Source organism: Macadamia integrifolia, chromosome 2 (genome assembly GCF_013358625.1).
Source record: "Macadamia integrifolia cultivar HAES 741 chromosome 2, SCU_Mint_v3, whole genome shotgun sequence".
Classification (NCBI taxonomy): Eukaryota; Viridiplantae; Streptophyta; class Magnoliopsida; order Proteales; family Proteaceae; genus Macadamia; species Macadamia integrifolia.
Window position 1 is genome coordinate 42,931,500 of NC_056558.1, and position 21,402 is coordinate 42,952,901.

At 36.4% G+C, this 21,402-nt stretch overlaps 1 protein-coding gene and 1 non-coding gene across 4 annotated transcripts; one reads left to right on the top strand and one right to left on the bottom strand.

Annotated features, from left to right (window-relative positions):
- Nucleotides 1-128: 128 nt before the first annotated feature.
- On the bottom strand, nt 129-13,495 carry LOC122072320 (tubulin--tyrosine ligase-like protein 12). Of its 3 annotated transcripts, none has more exons than XM_042636919.1 (15): nt 13,073-13,493; nt 9,524-9,781; nt 8,272-8,396; nt 7,460-7,673; nt 7,087-7,212; nt 6,710-6,966; nt 4,761-4,868; nt 4,072-4,213; nt 3,834-3,999; nt 2,464-2,621; nt 1,371-1,694; nt 1,149-1,223; nt 915-984; nt 619-776; nt 129-503 (listed from the first exon to the last, which is right to left on the bottom strand). In XM_042636919.1, exons 1-15 carry the CDS (start codon nt 13,343-13,345, stop codon nt 354-356), a joined length of 2,604 nt encoding a protein of 867 aa, XP_042492853.1. In that variant the 5' UTR covers nt 13,346-13,493; the 3' UTR covers nt 129-353. The 3 variants fall into 3 exon arrangements, with proteins under 3 accessions (XP_042492853.1, XP_042492852.1, XP_042492854.1); XM_042636918.1 differs by having other exon boundaries at nt 7,460-7,676; XM_042636920.1 differs by lacking the exon at nt 1,371-1,694 and having other exon boundaries at nt 7,460-7,676; nt 13,073-13,495.
- Nucleotides 10,620-10,837, top strand: LOC122072497. Its single transcript, XR_006138510.1, has one exon. It is a non-coding gene; the product is annotated as a small nucleolar RNA U3 (small nucleolar RNA).
- Nucleotides 13,496-21,402: the final 7,907 nt, after the last annotated feature.

The following is a 21,402-nucleotide window of genomic DNA, read 5'->3' on the forward strand; positions in this document are numbered from 1 at the left end:
AAGATGAAACTGGTTTAAAAACAAAAAAGGAAAGAAACTTTTGGAATCATGATTGTGTAATCTACTTAAACCACCGACCACATAATGCAACCCTCTCATTGTGCCAGTTAGTCTGCTTGCAATCTCCATTGTAAAAAGATGCAGAAGCAAAATTAATAGAAATGTACCAACAAAAACCAAATTTGTACATTAACACCCCAAATTTTTTTTTGAAAGGAAATGGTATGGGGCCTAATGGAGAGAGCCAGGGAGGTGAGTACATCCCCAAGGATTGAATATCTAAACATTCTGGACTATGAGCATACATATATAGTTTTCTCCACTTGCAACTATAGTCAATGACCCTATACACTCTATAGTGGAGTTACATGGGTGGTTTCGTTTAGAAAGAGACAACCAAACACATGATTGTAAAAATCCTGACCTTTGATAATATCACCGTTTCCAACAACTGCCTTTGTATCATATTTGCATGCTCTCGTGCAGTCGGGACAGTACGTGACCTGCATTTTTGCACAAACAGGATATTTTCACAATGCTCCTTGGAAAATATTTTCTTTTATTGATAAAAGCCACTGGGAGAGGAAAAAAAAAGAGAAGCAGGAATAAATGACATACCTCCAGTAACTTTGGCTGGAAAGAGCAATCAAGCATAACATCCACCCCATAGATGGCCCTAGATGTTGAACCATGCATTCCTGGATGCACTATTGCGGCTGCTTCGAACACAGTACGAATCATTGTTTGTACTCTATGGTGGATATCAATCCATCTAACTGCAAGGCACATCGTGTGTACATGAGATCAAAATCAAGGAAAATATTCACCACTGGAAATGTATCGAGAATGTGCAAATTCATCCTAAAAGGAAAGAGAGGAAAAATACTAGAAACTACAAATAGAGCTCTGGGTACCTTGATGTTCCTTCTCAAATTCCATTACAAAATCTGGTGTATTCATGTGATTTAGTTTCCCAATATAGTTCTGAAAGCCAGTGATTACAGAAAGATTAAATGGACAGTTAATGAAGTAGAGAAACTCTCCCAGAAATACAAAATAAGCACAAGTTAATGGTTTAATACTAACATCACAAGCAAACTTTGTTCAAACTAATAATTTAGTCTTCACAGGAGATGATTAGAACTTACCATGACAGTGAAATGAGTTTCATACTCAAAAAAACTGCGCTTATCTAAAGAATACGCATTATTTGCTAATCTAGCCTGCAAACAAATTCAGGTAAGAAATGAAAAAGTTATTGAGAAAAGAAAAAGAATAGAACTAAAATAAATCTGCTGCCATAGCATTCACATGCTTAAAAGAGTCCCATTCCCCCTTATCCCCCCAAAAAAAAGAGGTTATTAAATTACCCAGAAAACATCAGAAAGGAATATCTCCAAAGGATTCATACTGCGGACCAAGACTATGTAACGGAGATCAAACTTCTTGCCTCTGAACAGTGCAGGACGCTCTATATACTTTTGGCATATTTTTGGACCAGTTTCCATAAGTCTTATTATAGCAGATAAATCACCAGTAACAGTAGTATCAATAGTTCGAGCCATGTTCCATGGTTTCAAAATCCAAAGATTGTCAAGCCCATCTCTTTTCCGCACATAATAGTCACCAACTAGTGCAGAAAGGTGTGTTTCTAGATTATAAGTAGGTTGAAACCATTCAGGAGATCCGTATGCCTGTTGGAAAAAGAAATGTAAGAGTTGGCTCTCATTTACATTTTTTTCTCTTACACACTTGATACCTGGGGGAGGGGGAGGAAGTAAGTCAAGAAGATTGGACCTCCAGCCACAAACCCAGGTTTGCAAAATATAAGAGATTAAAGAATCAAGCAAAGGCAAAACCATCCAATCTAAGAGCAACTGCCTACTCAATAGCCAATCTCAGCACCCAAGAAATATTTGAGAACGAAGAATAAGCCAAATCTGCACACCAGAGACCCCCCAAGAAAGTTTCTCATGCCACAAACCCATTTCAGGGTGTTTCTGGAGTTTGGAATCAGTGTCCTTCACCATGGGTTAGTTATACCACACCATTATAAACCAGAGTATTTCAAGTAGTAGAAAGCTCTATTACCAAGTTTTGCAACAGTAGGTCAGAAGGTGATGAAATAAAACTTGGTTGAGCTTATAGAATGTGATGGACCAAATATTAGATGGTAGTATCTTTCTTTTTTGTTATTTTTGGGTGAAAATATCATGTGAAGACTTCACTCAAAAAGGAATATAGAGGTAAATAGAACATATATACAAGTGCACTATCATATAATAACAATTCCTATGTGTAGACCAAACAAAAGGGTTCATTCTGCTCCCCGAGTGCCTATGTTGACACTTGTAGAGAACCAAAATGGAGCTGAGTCATCCCAGCTACGAGTTACCTTTAGCAACTACTTGTGAATAACCTCAAGGATACGTCACATATAACTCAAAGCAGCAATTTCTTAACCTTCTGAACAGTCTCCGCTAAATGGTGTTTCATGACGAGGCAAGCTTCAAATGGAAATTGGTTGATGTATTGATCATCTGTTACTCCAGTAGCTTTTTTAACATCATCATCCATTTGCGTACTTGTCCAAATGATATCAGCATCTTTCGGATCATTTGCTGCATTCAAAGAAATTACAAAGCACAAAGTCAAACTAAACTCCACCAGATAAAACTCTGTAACAGCCATCCAAAAAGAGAGCAGAGGGCAACCCAGTATGATAAAGGCTTCTGTTCACAAGGAGATCAAAAGAAGAGGAAAGAACAGAAGAAATTAACCAAGCCTTTCTTCACAGCTTCATGAAAATATATACATGAAACAACTCGTTAAGTGAACAATGCCCTACGTTATGCTCAGTGCTGTGCTCATCAGACCTTGAAATTGGCCCCTCATCTGTTGGTGCTGTTTTATACAAGTCTAGTGCAGCAATCCATTTAAACTTGAACCAAAGGTCTCAAACTCTATTAGGTGAACTCAAGACCATACTAATCTCAACTTAAGCAATTCAAATCGGCTAACTGTCAATCTATTGATTCTGGCTTACACATAAAAACCTCAACATAAAAGCATCAGGTATGTAATTGGGACAAAACAAGAATTACTTATGCAGCCAACAGCATAAAATCCTAGAAGGATTTTTCTGAGCCCACAAGACATGTGAGGACGCTGGTTACATTTCCAATGCAAATTCACCATAGTCCATACAGCATATTTTGGCATTGGAATTGGCCAATGCAAACACACTTTACATATATCATATATGTGACCATTTCGATCCCAGAATTGGCCAAGCTAAATGACAATCTTTCTTTTCATTTGAAAAAATTAATAAACTGGTGACATTAATATATTAACAGAAATAGAGAGCAAAGCATGTATGTAATATTTTTGTTTATGTATTTAGCTGAGATTCTCCTGACTTTGTTTTGTTGGATCCATGTAACCGACCCCATTAAGTTGGGATAAGGTTGAGTTTGTTGTTGTAGTTATGTATTTATGTATAACATAAATTTTAGCATAAATATACTATGAAAATAGACACCAGACAAGGATCACAATCCTACAAGTAAAGAAAGAAACAAAGAGAAAAACAAAATAAAATCATTGAATTGAATAAAATTTAATAGTTTCACTTCTCTATTGGCATACATCTGTAAGAAAATCAGGATCAATGCTAAAATTGCATAGGAAAACATCAGAACAAAAAACTGAAGAAAGAAAATACCCAATATTAAAATGAGCTTATTCAATAGACAGCAGCACTAAGATTTACACCACAAAAACCATAATCCATATCTTTCACAGGGGTTTTGCTAAATTAAACAACATACTGAGTGCGAATTCAGGGCGTGTCAATAATTCCTCTACTTGAGGAATGTCAGTGTAGACACGTAGAGCATGGCCATCACTTCGAAGTAGACTTCTGGATTTAGATGATTCTATGCAAGGAGAGGCAGAAGTTCTTGGAAAAAGTTGCTCCCAGTATTTCTCACACTCCTGAAGAATAAACTCAAATAAATCACGAGAGAACAATAAATCTCGGTTTAATAAAAAAATACATTCAATTACCTTTATAAAATAATTTTTTGGGGTGTGAAACCAAGCTGTGAGCCGAGCAGATCTCTGCTTGTCTTCTCCAATACCAAACAAGAAATCACGAGCACACTCATCACCTTTATGAATGTTCTGGGTTGGCCATAGAATAGAAAAGCTGAAAACATTGCATGCAAAGTAAGAACTATATTGGATCTTGAGTTACAGGAGAAAACAATGAAAATACTGGTTCTTGCAGAACAGACTGGATAATTGTAACAACAGAGGAGTAGAGAGAAGGGGGAGAGGGGTAGAAACAGAAAAAGAGACTGCAACAGTACATACAAATTGTTAACAACAACAAACATTAATAAAAGCATCACTTCCTGCATTACACACTCAAATGCAGCGAAGTGTGCATGTAATGAGATGCCAGTATTCTCAAAGTCTAAAATCTTGCAGATCAGGAAACCTAGTACAAGGAATTGCAGTCTGAATGTGCTCGAGTCTTATGTTTTAACTTTTCATTACGTGCAACTAGAATGAGAAATCTCCAAACCAAAAGCACCTCAAGTGCACACAAAATTATAGTGGACAGAACCTAGGATGACTGGTAGTAGATGGATATACATAGTTTATTCTTAGTTCATCTACAGCATAAAGAAATCAAGTCAAAATATATGCTACTCCCAGCAAAGCAGAAATAAGAATGATAACAACAGCACCTCACAGCTGATGCTAATTTTCCCTCTGGCATGAAGAGAAAAGGAGAGACCCTGAAGTTTGGCTTGTCACTGTGCCTCAAAGCTGAACCTAGCTCATCCATCACATACCTACAATGCACCCAGAACATATCATTAACTGATCATAAGCAGGAGATCTGTGATAAGTCATGAAATTAATCCATGCCAAGGCATATTTAACTTTTTCCTTCATAGAATTTACTGTAAACTTCTACTAGGACAATCCTACACCACAGTACCACACAATTAAGAACTATAAAAAATAAGAGTTTCCCATTACTATAGATGTTCTTCTCCAGGGAAGTATTCAAATTTAGTAGCCACCAATAACTGTGCACAAGAATGTACAATATTTAATGTGGATGCTGCATAATAATGAAACCTTCAAAGCAATATCAGACTCCTGACAAGGTAGAAACAAATAATACTACATTAAGAAATTATAAGCTCAATGAGGACTCATCTTTGGTTGGAAAGTAATTGAAGCGAGTCAAACATGTTGCTAAGAATATTATACAAGATTAAAAAAAAATATATATATATATATATATAGGTCTTATATAGAGTATTTGCACAGAAAAACCATGTCCTGTTTGAGCTATTCTTTCAAACAATTGATGGAGATATTTATAGATATATTGAGCATCTTGACATGGTCGAGAACTTGAAGGAATATGAAATGTTCTGAGAGATTATTGAGAGAGACCTGTGATGTGCATGAGAACAACTAGTGGGGAGACAAGTGAATTTAAAATGATCAAAATTTTGCACAGAACGTGTTAATGTTATCCTAGTGAATGGTTAAATGTCCATACATAACATTAGCTGGGAGTCCCTTGTGTATTTTGTAAATAGATGGCATAACTATAAAAAATAAGAGCTATGGGAAACATGTTATAGTCCAGAATTTTCTGAGTGATTAGTACTGAGCCAGATATTACATGCGATTATATTGTAATTATTTATAAAAGATAAAAATGCAATTACAGTGAGGACATGAGTTGAGACAACCTTCAGGTAAAATTGATGACTAGGAGACAACAAAAAGCAACTTTTTCCATTAGCTCCTAAATATCCATTAGAAGTGAGAAATGTCCATAGAATTAAAGTTGAGTCGATAATGTGGAGATGTGCTTGCAGAGCACCATGCATGTTAAAGGTAGGACACCTGGATAGAGAATTCACTTGTCTAGGATGGCTAACTATCTGGGTTCCTACTTTGTATCAAAGCCAAGATCAATTAATTTTAGCACCCACGACAAGACTAACCAGAATTCTCATATATTAACGCCATAAAAATTGTTATGTTCTCTGACCACCTCAAACATGGCCTATATGCTCAAATGGAAAGATCAAAATGAAAGAACAGACTAGGCCCACATTATTTTACCACAAGACAAGGAAACGATAAGAACATAATTTACAATCACATTATATACTTCCATTTCATAATATATTGATGAATTTAGAGCCCTTTTTAAGTAATGAGAATTATAACTATTGTGTACCTACAGGACTCTCAAATGCGGTGATAATTGATATACAACATTCCGAAAGGCAATTGTGTTCACAATTGTAATCTTTACTCATCTAACAAAACTATTTTTTAAGTGAACATCCACTGATTTTATTTAATGAGCATCTTTGTTTAATGGAAAAATGCAATGAATAGAAGGATCAATTGCTAGCAGTTACCAAATGATGATAGCCTCACTAATTAATTCTCCTTCTTGAACAAATTTTTCTTTCTTTCACCCTTTCCGAATGCCACGTGTTCAATTTTCAAAGCTATGCCACACAACATTATAAGAAATGAAAATATCCCTAAGGATTATAAACCAACTTAGCTTTCACAATTCACATCATAGCAAGTAGGACAAATTTATTATAACTACAAGTAAAAAAGATGGCATGTGAGGTATAATGCATACCAAACAGAGGTTTCATCAATCTTTTCTTCGTCTGCAAGTCTATATGTCATTAAAAATAACCACATTGCACTGATAACACGATCAGCAAGAGGTTCATCAGATTTCCATTCAGGAAGATGTGGCTGCAGCTTTGAATCAATCACATGCTTTCCAGTTTCTAAAATTTTCAATACCTCAACGTCATTCAGTAAAGAAAGATTAGGAAGAGATTCAAGAATTTGTAGTGCACTGCCCCCAAGGGGACCAGGAATATCCACCTGCAAGATAATACAAATAACAAAGCGTCTTAATCATCCCTTACATTCTTATTATCCTTGTTAATTTTGTTAAGAATAAGAACTTATTGAGAACAAGAAGGCTACTTCCCATATACACACCTCCAACTGTTGTAGACAAGAAAATCCTTTAAGGAGCTTCAATAAGTCTTCAGCAGAATTCTGCTCCAAAGGATTTCCCCGGAGATTCAAATATGAAAGAGTTGGCATTTCGGTAGCAGAGAATGCCTAATTAAACCAGAAGAAGAACAGTTCAGTACACCAAAAGAAGAAATGTTCAGCGGTGTTCTGGTTAAGAACTGTCATACTGACAACGAAAAATCAGTCCAGATGAAAAATTTCCAAGCAATGAAAATGGACCAGAAGTTGCAATCTATGAGAAAAATCGAGTGAAACTATGTCACAAATAATAGAGAATAATAACACCAGCCGCGAGGAAGGCAGAAAGTACGCAAAGAAGACACTCATTCCTCACCTTATTGAATAAATTGTGAATACCTCTATTTGACAGGTCAAGTGATGTCACGGTCTCTAGTGGATTGGTAGAGTTGTGGAAACAGCCTGGTTTTTCCTTCCCATATAACCCACCACAAAAACCCAATGCCCATTCTCCAAAATTACTGGTGAAACAAGAATTGTAAATTTCGAAGCTTGGAACTCCTTGAAGAATTGCATCTTCCATCTGACCACTACTGAAGACAACAACATATCAATTACAATCTTAATAGAATACTAGTTTTGTTAGTATGAAATCAAGATAGATCATTCCTCCACTGCATAGAAAATATCACAAGGTACTACAATGTAGAGAAAGTATGTTCTATCAGACTATAATGTCCATCAATACATAATAACTGGATCCTTTTTCCCTTCATGCAGCCTAGATGAAGTCTTTAGGAGCCCCATATATGCAGCTTTTATTCCTCAAAGCATTATCGGGTTTCAACTATTACCTGCTATACAGCAAATGTTGCTTTGTTGGCAAATGCAAACATTACTGGTGCGCTCCTGCTTACAATTCTATCTTGATATAAAATTAATAAACTATAGAGATGTGAGAACAAACACACATATTTTAGCTTGTAGGATTGATACTTCCCCTTTAACTCGGAAATGAGATCTCAGTTAAAGAATAAATAAAGTAGAGAACAACACTAAGTTTAATGTTAAAAAGACCAAGATTGATGCGGTCTTAGATAAAAGACATAGACTAGGTAGACAAAACACAGAATACATACAGCAAATTATTTTTCATAACTGGTTAAACTCAATCACCACAAAACTTACCAGTTTTTGAGAACAGGGTTGTCGTTTAACCAAAGAGCTCTCAGATTTTTAAATTTTTTCACTTCCTGTATAACTGTTGATGAATCCTGGAGCCTGTTCCCACAAAGGCTAAGCGCAAGCAGATTCTGATGAAGCAAGAGCAAGCAAGAAAGGAAAATAAGGAAGCTAAACATTTAAAGATGGAGTAAGCATATAAGCAAACTCTTAGATTAGCATAGATTTATTTTTTTATTTTTTGAGGAAGTGGGGTGGGGTGAGGTTAAAGTAGTTGTCCACCAGAGTATATTAACTATCATACTTTTTTTACATCACTGCCTCAAATGTTCTATCCATATATCTAGGATGTTGGAAAAGACAAAAGAGAGAAAAAGATACAACAGTCAGCAAATGTGTTCCTGTTTTTACTAGTACAAAATATAATTGGGTGAAAAAACCAATCCATAAATAAATCATAATTCATTAAAAGTGGGCAAGGAGGGTGTAACAATATCAAGAATAAGAAACCAGTACCTGCACATGTGTGGAGAAGGAGAAGGAGAAGAAGATGAGAAGAGAAGAGAGAGAGAGAAGACAACAAAGGAACACACAGTTGGGATCAGAAAACCCAAACCATGACCCCAATTCTTATGGGTAAGAAATTATGTATGCTATTGCACTTAAGCAGAGACTTACGTAGTTACATATGCATAACTACACAAAAGCCCACCAATAAGAAATAAGTGACTAAAACACCCCTTATCCTGTGATAGCTTATTAATGTTCCCCCCTCAAGTTAGAGCATAGATATCACCCATGCTCAGCTTGGAACACCCTCAAAGAAAAACATTCTGAAACAAAGCACCAAGCAAAAAGTGCATTCACAGTAATAAAAATAGTCTGCACATAGTCTGCATGCAACAAGCATTCAAATACAAAGATTCCCACTATTTGAGTCATTACTGCAAAATTACTGTGTAATATAGCCCTTTTGGCTCACAAATATCTCACAATCTAGTCATTGCCAAGTCAGATCTCCATCAACAGAACTATCAAAAATTTTCACTCGAAAAAATTCCACCTAAACCACTAGAAACACATTAATAAATATTTCTAGTTGATGCCATGCCTCTATATATGATATTCTTGGAGTAGATGCTAATTCTTGAGGAAAAACATCAAAATGCTGTTTTGGTTCACTTCATTTGAAGATATTAGGGTGAGAAGAAATTGTACAAAATGTGCGTAAGTGTATAACAAGTTCTGATTGACACACCGGAAATTTAACAGATAAATCCAGTGACAACAGCATAGCATCATCGATGTCAAGCTCCTCCAGCTCTAGCCACATAACTGCATCGCCTTTTTCTTGGGCTTGACGAATTTCCCTCTCCAGTATTTCTATAACATTTTTGTTACTGTTCTCAACCGAACCATTGGATTCAAGGTCCACATCTTCAGTATCTGAAGTCAAATCAATATCCACACACATCAATGAAGCCATCCTCTGAGCTAACCCTGGAATGTCCTGCAGCTGTATACGTTCAAGTTTTTTTAGAGGTTTATATCATAATGAGGGAAGACAGTACCTATATTCTAGATTCACTTCTGTCAATGTAATGCCATCATGCTATGTGATAGTAAATACCAATGAATCGAATTCTGTAGCTTGATGCTAAATCTAGTTCATGTTAAGGAATTAGTAGCTTCACCAATATCATGGGAACACATTACACTAATTATCCAGAAGTTGAATAGATATGTCAATGCCTAGAATTCATGATAAACTGGAGTTCAATTAAACTTAAGGTGGGAGAATCAACATGAAATGTTCTGTCATTGTAGCTCTATCACATTTATCTTTAGACCCATGCCTCACTCTAAAATGATATTGTTCAAGCTGCTCACAAAGAAAGTTCTGTTTCTCCTCCACATCACTTGCTGCCCTGGCCCAATCTATTCATGTTCTTGCCCCAACTGCCCAATTTATGCCGGCAAGTTTAAATGGAAAGTGCCAGTAGGTTTTATTCTGCTCAGACCATATTGAGTTTGTCCTTCTACCAACCATTATTGACACAAAATAACACCTCAGAGAATCCATATTGATATAGGTCATGGGAGATTGACGAGTGAAGTTTTTTTTTTTATTTAGGTCATGGGAGATTGATGACTGCAGTTTTTATTGGTTTAAAACATATGATGGGGCACCAAGAAATATAATGGATGTATAATTGAACAATAACTGGTTCTGGACCTGGGGAGACACAATTGAGCTTCCAATCATGAATTTACATCAGTGGTTAACATTGAGTCTATACCACTATTAATAAGTAACTAGTGACTTCATTAGACTCATACATCAGTGGTTAACTACGACCTTACTTGAACAGGATCTGTTCTATAGGCTCGTACCTCTGTATCCTAGAGTTCTAAGGAGACAAGAACCTAAGTCTGGTTGATGAGACATGGCCATGCAATCAGAGCGTGATTAACAGTTCTGATGAGTTTGATTCTAACCTATCAAGCAGTAGAGTATCGTTCCCATGGTTGGTTCCAATCCTGGGGTGGTCGCACGGTTGTCTGACAGACTGTTTTATAAATTCTAGCAAAAAAAAAAAAAGTGAATTCATTAGACAAATCCAAATGGCGGTCTCATTGTGTCTGTTGTTTGCCAATGTAGTTATGCATTGACAAGAGTGGAAGGGAGAATAAATAGCTAGCTAATGTTAGAATTGTGTCCATCAAATCCATATTTCTATGGTTTACATTGAATCAGTTTGCATGATCTTACGGGCAGTTGTTGTCCTTAGGTTCTAACCTAAAGTTATTCATGGCTAGGGATAGAATTGGACATTTTTTTCATATGGTCATCACACTATGTTCTTAGGAATGTTGATTCCAAGACAAACTTGTGAGTGTACATATGTGTATACATTGGATTTGATTAAATGAGAATCTTGAATGGACTACTATCAGTTGATTTAGAAACAAGATTCTCATTGGTAGGTTACGATTGGTCCCCAGCCCTAAGAGGTCCTTACTATAGAAGTTAGTCATTATGGGTTTTGATGTACCAACGGTTGATGTCTCCTTGACAATATATCTGTAGAAGATTCATGTTTGTTTGACTGTAAACGAAAGAAATGCTCGATAGTTGACAATGAATCCACTTCCCTCAAGGAGAATATCTAAGAGATATAAGAGATATTATTTGTACATCATTGGACAAAATCTTTGTAAATTGTTCACAAAAGGTTTAGAAAAATATTATTATATATTTTATAAATGTTCTGAAAACATTTTAGAGGTCCAATTGGCAGTCCAAATTCTCTTTAAATAGAATTCCGACAAACTAAGTTGGTGACAATAATATTTTCCATGCCCAAAGGTCTATCATGTGATTTTGTTAAGTGGAGGGATCTGAGAGTAATTAACTAATATCTTAGAGAGATACAAGATTATATTAATCTTAGGTGGGCTTACTAGTAAATATCTTTAATTGAGTGTAAATATCTTTAATTGAGACTCAATTAAAGATATTATCTGATAAACACTTTGGTAGATTATCCAACTGGGATCCTACCCCTTCCCTAATCTTGGCAACCTAGGATTGTATTTAGCAACTTCATCTTGATAGGAGCGATAGAAAGGAAGTTACCCAAAATCAAGGTAACCCAATTAGGAAACCAAATTGTTGGGATTTACTAATTAAGAGAATCAAGGGTATAAAAAGGATGGCAGCTCTACCTTCATGATTGCGAGCTTGGTTGTGAGCAGAGAGCCCCTAGAGTTGTGGAACTCAAGAACATTGAAGGAAACCGTCTCCTCACCACCATGCAAGCTTTTTTGGTGTGCTTCCCTAGGAGGCATTGCATCTATGGTGATCAAGGTAACTTTTCTCCCTTTCCATGAGACGAAGTTTTGGAATTCCCCATATCCACAAGAGGACTAATTCTAGGTCTAGTCAAAATAGAGAACTAAATTTATTTTCCTGCTTCGTTTCCCAATGAATCTAACAGTTGAAACTTTGGAGAGATGCTTTAGAATCAAAAGGTGTTCACATAAGCTAAACAAAATATGTGAAGCACAACTTCAGTAAAAACTGTAGTGACAATGACAAAATTAAGAATAATATTAAGAATAATCACTGAAAAGTGAGGAACTCAATAACGCGGACATAAGACCAGCCATCACTAGAACAGGATATTGGATTACCAATGAGAAAAACATTCATAAATTTTTTCAAGATGTAGATGTTAAGGCTAGTGAATCGCACACTTTGATTTGATTTGATTTGATTTATTTATTTATTATTATTTTTTTTAATGCTCGAGTTGCATGACTCTGGAAGGAAAAATATGAAATAAACGCATTCATCCATATCAATTAAATAAATAAAAGTGCATTCATGGAATTTATGTAACATCTGTGAGCGAGAATGATAAGAAAAGGTCAAGTAAGATGGTGCTATCATGCACAATAAGAACTAATAACTACACCCGTGAAAAGGAGTAACATAAAGAGATGCAAATTGAAGGTACTAAAAGGACAAGATAGATGCCAGAAGTGATTGGATTGCAAGAAGATAACATATCAGTTCATATTTACTTCCCTCCCATGGAAACAGGATTCAGATAGCTGATGCCAAGCATTTGGGAAACTCGGGAAAAGATTCAGTTAAGCATAAAAGAATTGGGAGCTGAATGCAGCACAGACAATTATAATTTTGAACCAAATTCCAATCTCTATGTTCGATTATATAACGAGTCTCAGTTCAAATGTAAGAGCATTAAAAATCCAAATAATCAGTGTTCCTGGAAGAGACCTGCTTTCGAGCATCGGAGAGGCGAAATGTCCAGGCGTGGTCTATAAGGAAGAGCTGAGACTCCTTCTCCATGAAATCCGAAGTAAGGACGAGTCGTCTCTGTCGACCATCCTCGCAAGGCTCGACCTGAAAGAAATTCCCACTATCGAAGGTTTCCGAAGAGAGTTTCAGAAAGAGCTGATGATGCAGAGAAGGAGGAATGCCTGAAGCTGCCAAGAGGAGACCGTGCACTTTAACGAAGTCTTCGAAATCTTTGATTCTCTCAGACGCCATGGGGGATCCCTTCTATTGCTCTAGTGGAGTTCTTCTGCAACCAGCGGCGAACCAGTGAACTACAGTTTAAACTTTACGCAACGAAAAGAGAAACGTTGGCCTAATTAGCCGAATGTGTAGGAAATTAGGGATGGTTCGAGTGTTTTCGAAATTGAACTTTTAACGACACTTTCCCTGGTGATATTTAGCACTTAACGCTTCATGCGATGGACTTTTCCATAAAAAAATTGCTGGCAGAGGTTGGGCAAAGCCCGTTCAACTGCTCAACCAATGGGAGATTGGGAGCACCCCGCAATGTCATTTTCGAAGGGGCATGATGGTCATTTCAAAAGGAGAGAGAGATAGAGAGGCAGAGGCTGAGCACCCGGCAGTGCGTCCAATCTTTTTCAAATTTTGTGGTGAATTGAGAATTGTAATCGTCTTTTACGACAACAATAAATTTGGCCTCGTCCCAACTTAATGGGCCGACTACATGGCTTTATAAAAAAATAAAAAGGAAAAATAAAAGTAGGAGAAAAAATGAAATCAAAAGTAATGAGCTAAGCACCAACAAGTCAGAAAAATCTCGACTAAATTTGATCGGTTATATAGATCCTTGTCCTCCAATCGACTATATCTAATGTCATACTTAAGACAAGACCTAAACATTGCATGTCATTTTTCACTACTCCTCTAGTTATTTTAGGCATGCTCTTAGTTCTTTTAACTTCTTCAATCGGAATCAGGTTAATTTTTTTTATTGGGGCATCCCCAAGCCTTCATTGTACATTGTCATACTATTTCAAACAATTTTCTCGGAACTTATCATTGATTAAGACAACTCCTTAATCAACTCTAATATACTCATTGCTTACTTTATCTTTTTTAGTTTTTCTGTACATCCATTTTAATGTCTCTATCTCAAGTACGTATAGCTTCTCTATATGACACTTCTAAACTATCCAACATTTCGCCCCACAAATCATAGTTGGTCAAACAATAGTCTTATATAATTTTATCTTAAGCTTTAAAGGGATACGTCAGTCACACAACACTCCAGACGCCCCTCTCCACTTCATCTAACTTTAAATCTCTATAAAACATCATCCATTGTAATCTCCTTTTAGTTACCTTTTTTTTTTTTAAATTATTTAATGGGAGAAGGTTTCTTAAAAGTCAGTGTGGGCACCACACTAGTACGAGGGCTAATGGGATCATGCGTGGAAGCATCAAGAGAGGGCGGGATTTCCATCTTTCATAAGGAGCAAGGTCACTTCGCGCGACCCCTGTTTTGGGTATAAATTGAGAGTGACATATCATTATGTTATTTTAAGAAATTATCATTGTCTCTATGAAATGACTGGATTTACGCTCATTGAAAACAAAAGTGAGTGCTTTATTTAGGGGTGTCAATTTTGAGCCCTCACTAGTAGGTTCGATCGAGCCTAGCATATTTATGGCCGGACTTGAACTGACCGAATAATAAACGTGTGTTCATGGTGTAGGTAGCTAGCCTGTTGGACACCCAACCGAACCAACTGACTATACGCTTGACTTGAACCAACTCGTTGTAACCCAATCGAGCTCGACCCCCTTTATTGAAGAACAACCATAATCTCATATCATTTCTCTTATTTATTTAAGATTTGCGTCACCTTCTATTATGATTAATTTTTGTATAAAACTATAGTGATTTAATTTCAAATGGAACATTTGTAGGCCTTCAACCCATTTAAGAAAAGAATTTTAAGGTAACCACGTTTAGAGCCCGTTTAGACTTAAATAGGTTCGTAGCCCGGTTAAAGCCCATTTAAGGTAGCCTAATTAAAGCTCGATACCGATCAACCCGATTATAAATAGTACCATGACCCCCAAAGCTAGGCCCATTTACTTAAACAGACATTTTCAGTGCAATGTTTCCAAGTAGTCAAGTCCGACTAGGCCCAACCAGTTGACACCCCTAGTTATATTAATAAATAAATAAAAAAAAGGACGAAATTTGGTTGATACCAAGGTAGCCAAGTTCCTGCTACCCGGGCTCCTAGGTTTTAATATTTTCCAAAATACCCTTCAAGATTCCATTTCTTTGTTTGGGAGCTTTGGTAGCAAGAACTTGAACTTGGCTGCTACCCAGGGAGTAGCAATTTTTTTTTCCAAAAAAATAAGGTACCCAGGTAGTAGCAATTTTTTTTCCAAAAAAATTAGGTTACAACTATTTTTTTCTCTCTAGTCTCTAACTTTTGTTACAAGAAGATTTTTCCTTTACAAGGAGGTGAATTTTCTCCCTACGCTGCTACATATCAAATTTGCCTTCATTCATTTCATCCTCACAATAATCACCTTCATATTTGACTACAAAAGCGGCCTTGATTGCCTCGAAGTTTACTAAAAAAACCATATCGTGCAACTAATCTATTTCCATGGACCAGAGGAGACTCTCTCTATCTCTCTAGATGCAATAGCAATGATAATGCCAACATTGGGCACGGACAACAAAATAAAATTTCATGAATTTTTCATAAGAGATTGAATGAAGGGAGAAGGATAGGCACATCATAGTGGGTGGCACAAATGGGGGCACATGATGAAGCATCATACAAGAGATGTAGGGGGTCATTTCAAAGGGGGAAGAGAGATATAGACATAATGGATATATGCTAGTTTACGATATACGGGCAGTGTGCCCGGCTAGCCTTTTCTCTTGAATTAATTAATGGATGTATGATGGAATCTATTTTCTTTTTTCCTTTAAGAATGGACGTGGATTCTAATATTAATGTATCTACTTTGGTAATATTCGCAAGTAAATAGTATTCGTAATTATTTAAGAGATTAGACTTTACATGTATCATTAGCACAAAAGAGAGAGGAGAGAAAATACAGTGGAAGAAACAAGAGATAAGATGAGATAGATAAAATAGCTGTAGGTGCTGAGGTGGTGGGAAAACATGACCAAGGATACAGGGCCTAAGACCCAAAAGAATGTGACTTAATCCCTTGGTCAAGGAAAAGGCTAAGGAAAAATACGAGTTTGATTCCATATGGTATGGTTAGAGATTCAAGTAAGAGGAAGGTTTATGACAGGCTTGAATAGAGTTTTATTTGTTCTGCTCTGATCATTTTTGGCTTTGACTCTTATTGGATCAATCTTATTATGTTCTGTGTCGAATCAACTATGCTTTCCATTCTTCTCAACGGGTCGCCGTTGCAATTTTTTCGACCTACAAGAGGACTGCGTCAAGGAGACCCATTATCTTCATATCTTTTTATTATGTGTGCTGAAGTTTTATCTGCTCATCTTTCAATGGCCCTCCATCAAAGAAGGATTCATGGTATACGACCTTCACGTCTTGGGGATCCTATTTGTCATATGGCATTTGTAGATGATTTAATTCTTTTTGGTCATGTCACATGTCAAGAAAGCCGAACCTTTCAATCCATTTTGAATGAGTATTGTTCTTTGTCAGGTCAAGCTCTGAACCTTAACAAAACTAAAGCACAGTTTAGCCCAAATGTTTATTCAAGATTAAAAAGATTGATCTTTGAGCGATTTCAGATTCATTCCTCTACGGCCATTGACACTTACCTTGGTGTTCCATTCTCGGATAGGCGTATAAATAAAGCACAATGCCACAAACTTATTTCATCGAGTCAACTCTCGCCTATCCCACTGGAAAACAAAATTCTTAAGTTCAGCAGGCAAGTAAGTGCTGATCCATTCCACCCTTTCGGCACTACTGCTACATTATATGTCATGTTTCAAACTCCCCATTTCAGTGCTGAATTCTCTTGATTCCACTTGTAGAGGATTCTTTTGGTCGGATGGAGAAAGGAAATTGGTTCCCACTATCAGCTGGACTAAGATCTGTCATTCTAAGAAATATGGGGGTCTAAATTCAAAATCATCTGCTCAAATGAATCAAGCTCTTCTTGCGAAGAAAGCATGGCAGCTCCTCAATCCATCATCTTCTTTATGGGGAAGATTTATGAAAGCTAAGTATTTTCCAACTTGTTACTTTTTTGAAGCTGAATGTCCCCCATTATCTTCTTGGGGTTGGAAGTCTATTATTTTTGGGAGGGAACTCCTTATTAAAGGATTGTTCATTCGCATTGGACGTGGGCATTCTGTTAATCCTTGGCTAGATCCATGGATTCCCAACACACCTCCCTTATCAGCTCCTTTCCCTTTACCTGCAGATGCTCCCTCTCCAGTGGCTGATTTCATAGATCCTGTTAGTAAGGAGTGGAAAGTTGATATGGTCTGTGCATGGTGGCCTTTGGATGTTGCCCTTAATATTCTCTCCATTCCCATCCCTTATACTAATGGTGAGGATGTCATGATTTGGTCTCCAACTTCAACAGGCGTATTCACCATATTCTCTGCAAACAGATTGGCTCTACATCATCAAGATTCTAATATTAACCCTATATGGCAAAGGATTTGGCATATGTCTATTGTACCAAAAGTCAAAATGCATTTATGGAAGGTTCTTCTTGGAAAAGCCCCTGCTCCTGAGCTTCTCAATCAGAGGGGTTTTCACCTTGACACTCAATGCCCCTTTTGCTGGATGGATCATGTGGTTCATGATCATTTGTTTCTCACTTGTACTTATTCCTCCATGATCTGGAATTCTGTTGGATTCGGTTTTCTCAGTTCGACACATTCTTCCATTCAAGACTAGATATCTACGATCGTTGCTCTACGAACTTCAAAACAACTGAAGAAATGGCATCTTGCGCTCATGGCAGGAGTACTTTGGCAAATCTGGTTGGCATACTTGGACATTGTTTTTAGACAAACTTCTCATTCTGTCAACTCACTGGTTTTGCGTTGCCTCCAATTCACTCGAGATTATTGCTAACCACCCAATACTATCGCGGTTTCTCCATCTGTTATCAATGTCAAATGGGAATTTCCTCCAACAGGATACACTAAAATCAATGTTGATGGATCGTCTCTTGACTGTCCTGGCTCAGCAGGGATTGGAGGAGTTGTTCGAGACGATCATGGTTGATTCATTTGTGGTTTTGCAGAATCTGTCGGAATCACCTTTGCTTATATTGCTGAAGCTCTTGTAGTTAGGCGAGCTCTTCAACTTGCTTTTGACAGAGGTTTTAGTGATATTATTTTGGAGAGTGATAATTTAATGATCGTCAATCTCCTCAAGCGGATTACTACCGTCTCTCCTTGGAGGATCGCTCACATCATTGATGACTGTCTCACCTTATCGGATCTTTTCTCTCTATTTTAAGCACGCCATTCGGCAAGGGAACACTGCTGCAGACTCGCTTGCTATTTTGAAACTCATATTCGTGCTTCTCACATTTGGGATATTGATCCCCCCGACTTTTTATCTCATTTCTTTATTCCTAACTTGGCTGGCATCTCTTTGTCGGATTTGGCTCCTATGTGGCGCAAGATAATTTTTGGTATGCATCCAACGCCAAGCAATACCTTGGGCTGTGTGTGATTGCGTTGGATTTCATGCCAAGATGTTTCTGATCGTTAGATATGTGCTGAACACTATATTGCACCACAAAGAAGCTCAAAATGATATAATTTATTTCTATGCCTCTGCCTCGTTCTCGTTCTCGTTCTCGTTCTCGTTCTGTATCTTTTGTTGCCTCTTTAATATAAGTTATTTCTTTCACCAAAAAAAATGTAACATTAAAGATACAGTGACTCCATTTTAAAAGATGTGTTGGTGAACCAGTAGCTCACCCGGTTACGACGCAATGGAACAAGTGAATGAGTTGTTTAATATCCGACATAAAAATGTTAGGTTGGAAAAATAAAAAAATGTTGGCGGTTCCAACATTGCCCAACCCCTCTATTTAATTCTACCAAAAGAAAGGCTTTTATATTCCATCTTTTGACAAAAACGTGAAATATCACAATAATATGGAGTAATGACCAATTAGTCTAATCTGTTTCTTACCACAAAGAAATATGAAAAAAATAATGCTGTTAGGTTGAGCATACGCTAACGTCTCTTTGTGTATCTCACATCTATTTTATGAAATGACACATTTATTCTTATTACGGGAGGAGAGAGATAAATGTAAGAAGGGTTAACGTATGTTACGTAGGTTGTGTGTAGAGACGTGTATAGTGTATGATTTACTTGAACCTTGGAGGGAAACAAAAGTCCTCTTAAAATACCAAAACCACGCCTATTGAACTAACGATAGGAAATTGTAAACAATAACTGAACCCTAAACTTATTTCAAGCCAACATATCTTTATTGTACCTCGTGGAATGATGGTGTGATAATCATGACCATTGGATAGATAGTTCATGGTCTGTATCAACAAAGTGAAACTGTAAGCCCCTCACTCCATTGTATGGCTATGGTCTGATTCACTTAAAAAGGAAAATTTGCATACCCATGGTGTATCCACTAACCTTAATTCTTTGTAATTTTAAGGGATCATATTATGGATTATGTTTGATATACATTCTTAAAATAAATTATAGGTTTATAATATATTCTAAAGCGAGAAAATAGAGAAACATCCAATTTCAGAATAAGGTCTAGATTCAAAATTTATTTCAAGAATGCATGCCAAACACGATAAGTCCGAATATCCAAAAGAAGGGCAAACAGACAACAAAAGATTACTAATGAAACATTCCCTAAATATGTCACATAATGTTAAAATTATTATATCTTAATGGTATTTTTCAAACCCATAACTTACTATGAAATACATATACGAGGATTTCCGCCTTTTTTATTTTTTTACAAATATGGGTTGTCCTTTAACTAATTTTCAAATCATTATATTCATAAAAATATGTGAACCACTATTGTCACAAAGGTTTATTATTTTTCTAAATATCACAAAGCCCACGTGGACAACTGACATGTCCATTCCAACAGTTGGATAGAGAAGGACATTTTTTAGATTAGCCATGTGACAAATTTTAGAGTCTAATTCAATCAAATATCCATTTTTACACTAGCACACAATCTTGTATATATTCATGCATGTGTACTGAGTACTCTAAATCTTATGAAACACTCTTTTAACTCTGAGTAAAAATAATTGATTTAGATTTAAAACAAATAATATAGATGAAATATAATATTTTATATACTCGAATGAGCTTTTAAGCTACATTGATGACTGGCATGGTGGACCGGCCATTATCATCATACTTACCCTCTTATTGGTCTTAAAATTATCTGTAAATAAAAATTTGACATGTGAGCAAATTTTAATTTGAGTACCCTCCAGCTCATAACTGAGACAGGTCATTTTAATGTGGGGGGTGATAGACTCTGGCACTAGATTGCGGTATGTAGACGGTGCACCATTTCCCATTTTGTTTTACATGAACACATGAAACCTTAGGATCTCCTTGTTTCTTCCAAGTGGCAAAATTAGATCTATAATCTAAAAAAAACCATTGGTTGGCGGATTTGAAATCAGAATTGGATTGATCTAATTGATTGATTTGTATCTAATACGGCATGATTTCAAAAATCAGAATCAGATCTGTCAAATTGATCGATTTAGATCAGAATTGGCCATGACCAATCTTAATTTTGGACATTCTAGAGCGATTAATTTTAAGATTTTTTCGGCCGAATTATAGGGTTTTCAGATTTGAAGAGTCGAATGTAGGGGTTTTGAAACCAATTCTGGCTGATTCCAATAGAATCTGATGCACCTGATTCTTGTTTTTAAAATCTTCGGCTGGGCACAATAATAACACTATAATGGATTAGTTTTTTTGAAACTAAATACTAATTTATAAAAAAAAATTAGAAAAAAGTTAGAATGAATTCTTCTATGGTGTAGTAGAGCGTCTGGCATGCATCTAACTTTCGAAAACGCTCAAATACTCAAGCACAGAATCAAGACGATTTTAAGCAATTCAAACATTTCTAGGCATTAGATGCATGCCAGTCATAGTTTTGCCAAAGAAGCTTCTGTTTTTTTTCTTCTTTTTTTTTTTCTAAAATTAGAAAATAATTTTTCATGACACGTCACCAACAGTTGGATTTATGGGTTGGATGGGGATTAAAAGGAAAACATATTGTATTCCTAATCAGGTCTCCTAATTGGC

Excerpts from the sequence above, each read along its gene's own strand:
- LOC122072320 (XM_042636918.1), bottom strand. The coding sequence starts at position 13,345 with ATGGCGTCTGAGAGAATCAAAGATTTCGAAGACTTCGTTAAAGTGCAC. Across the intron at positions 777-914 it reads ATTTGAGAAGGAACATCAAG|TTAGATGGATTGATATCCAC; the intron begins GTACCCAGAGCT and ends TGTGCCTTGCAG. Across the intron at positions 504-618 it reads TCCAGCCAAAGTTACTGGAG|GTCACGTACTGTCCCGACTG; the intron begins GTATGTCATTTA and ends GCAAAAATGCAG.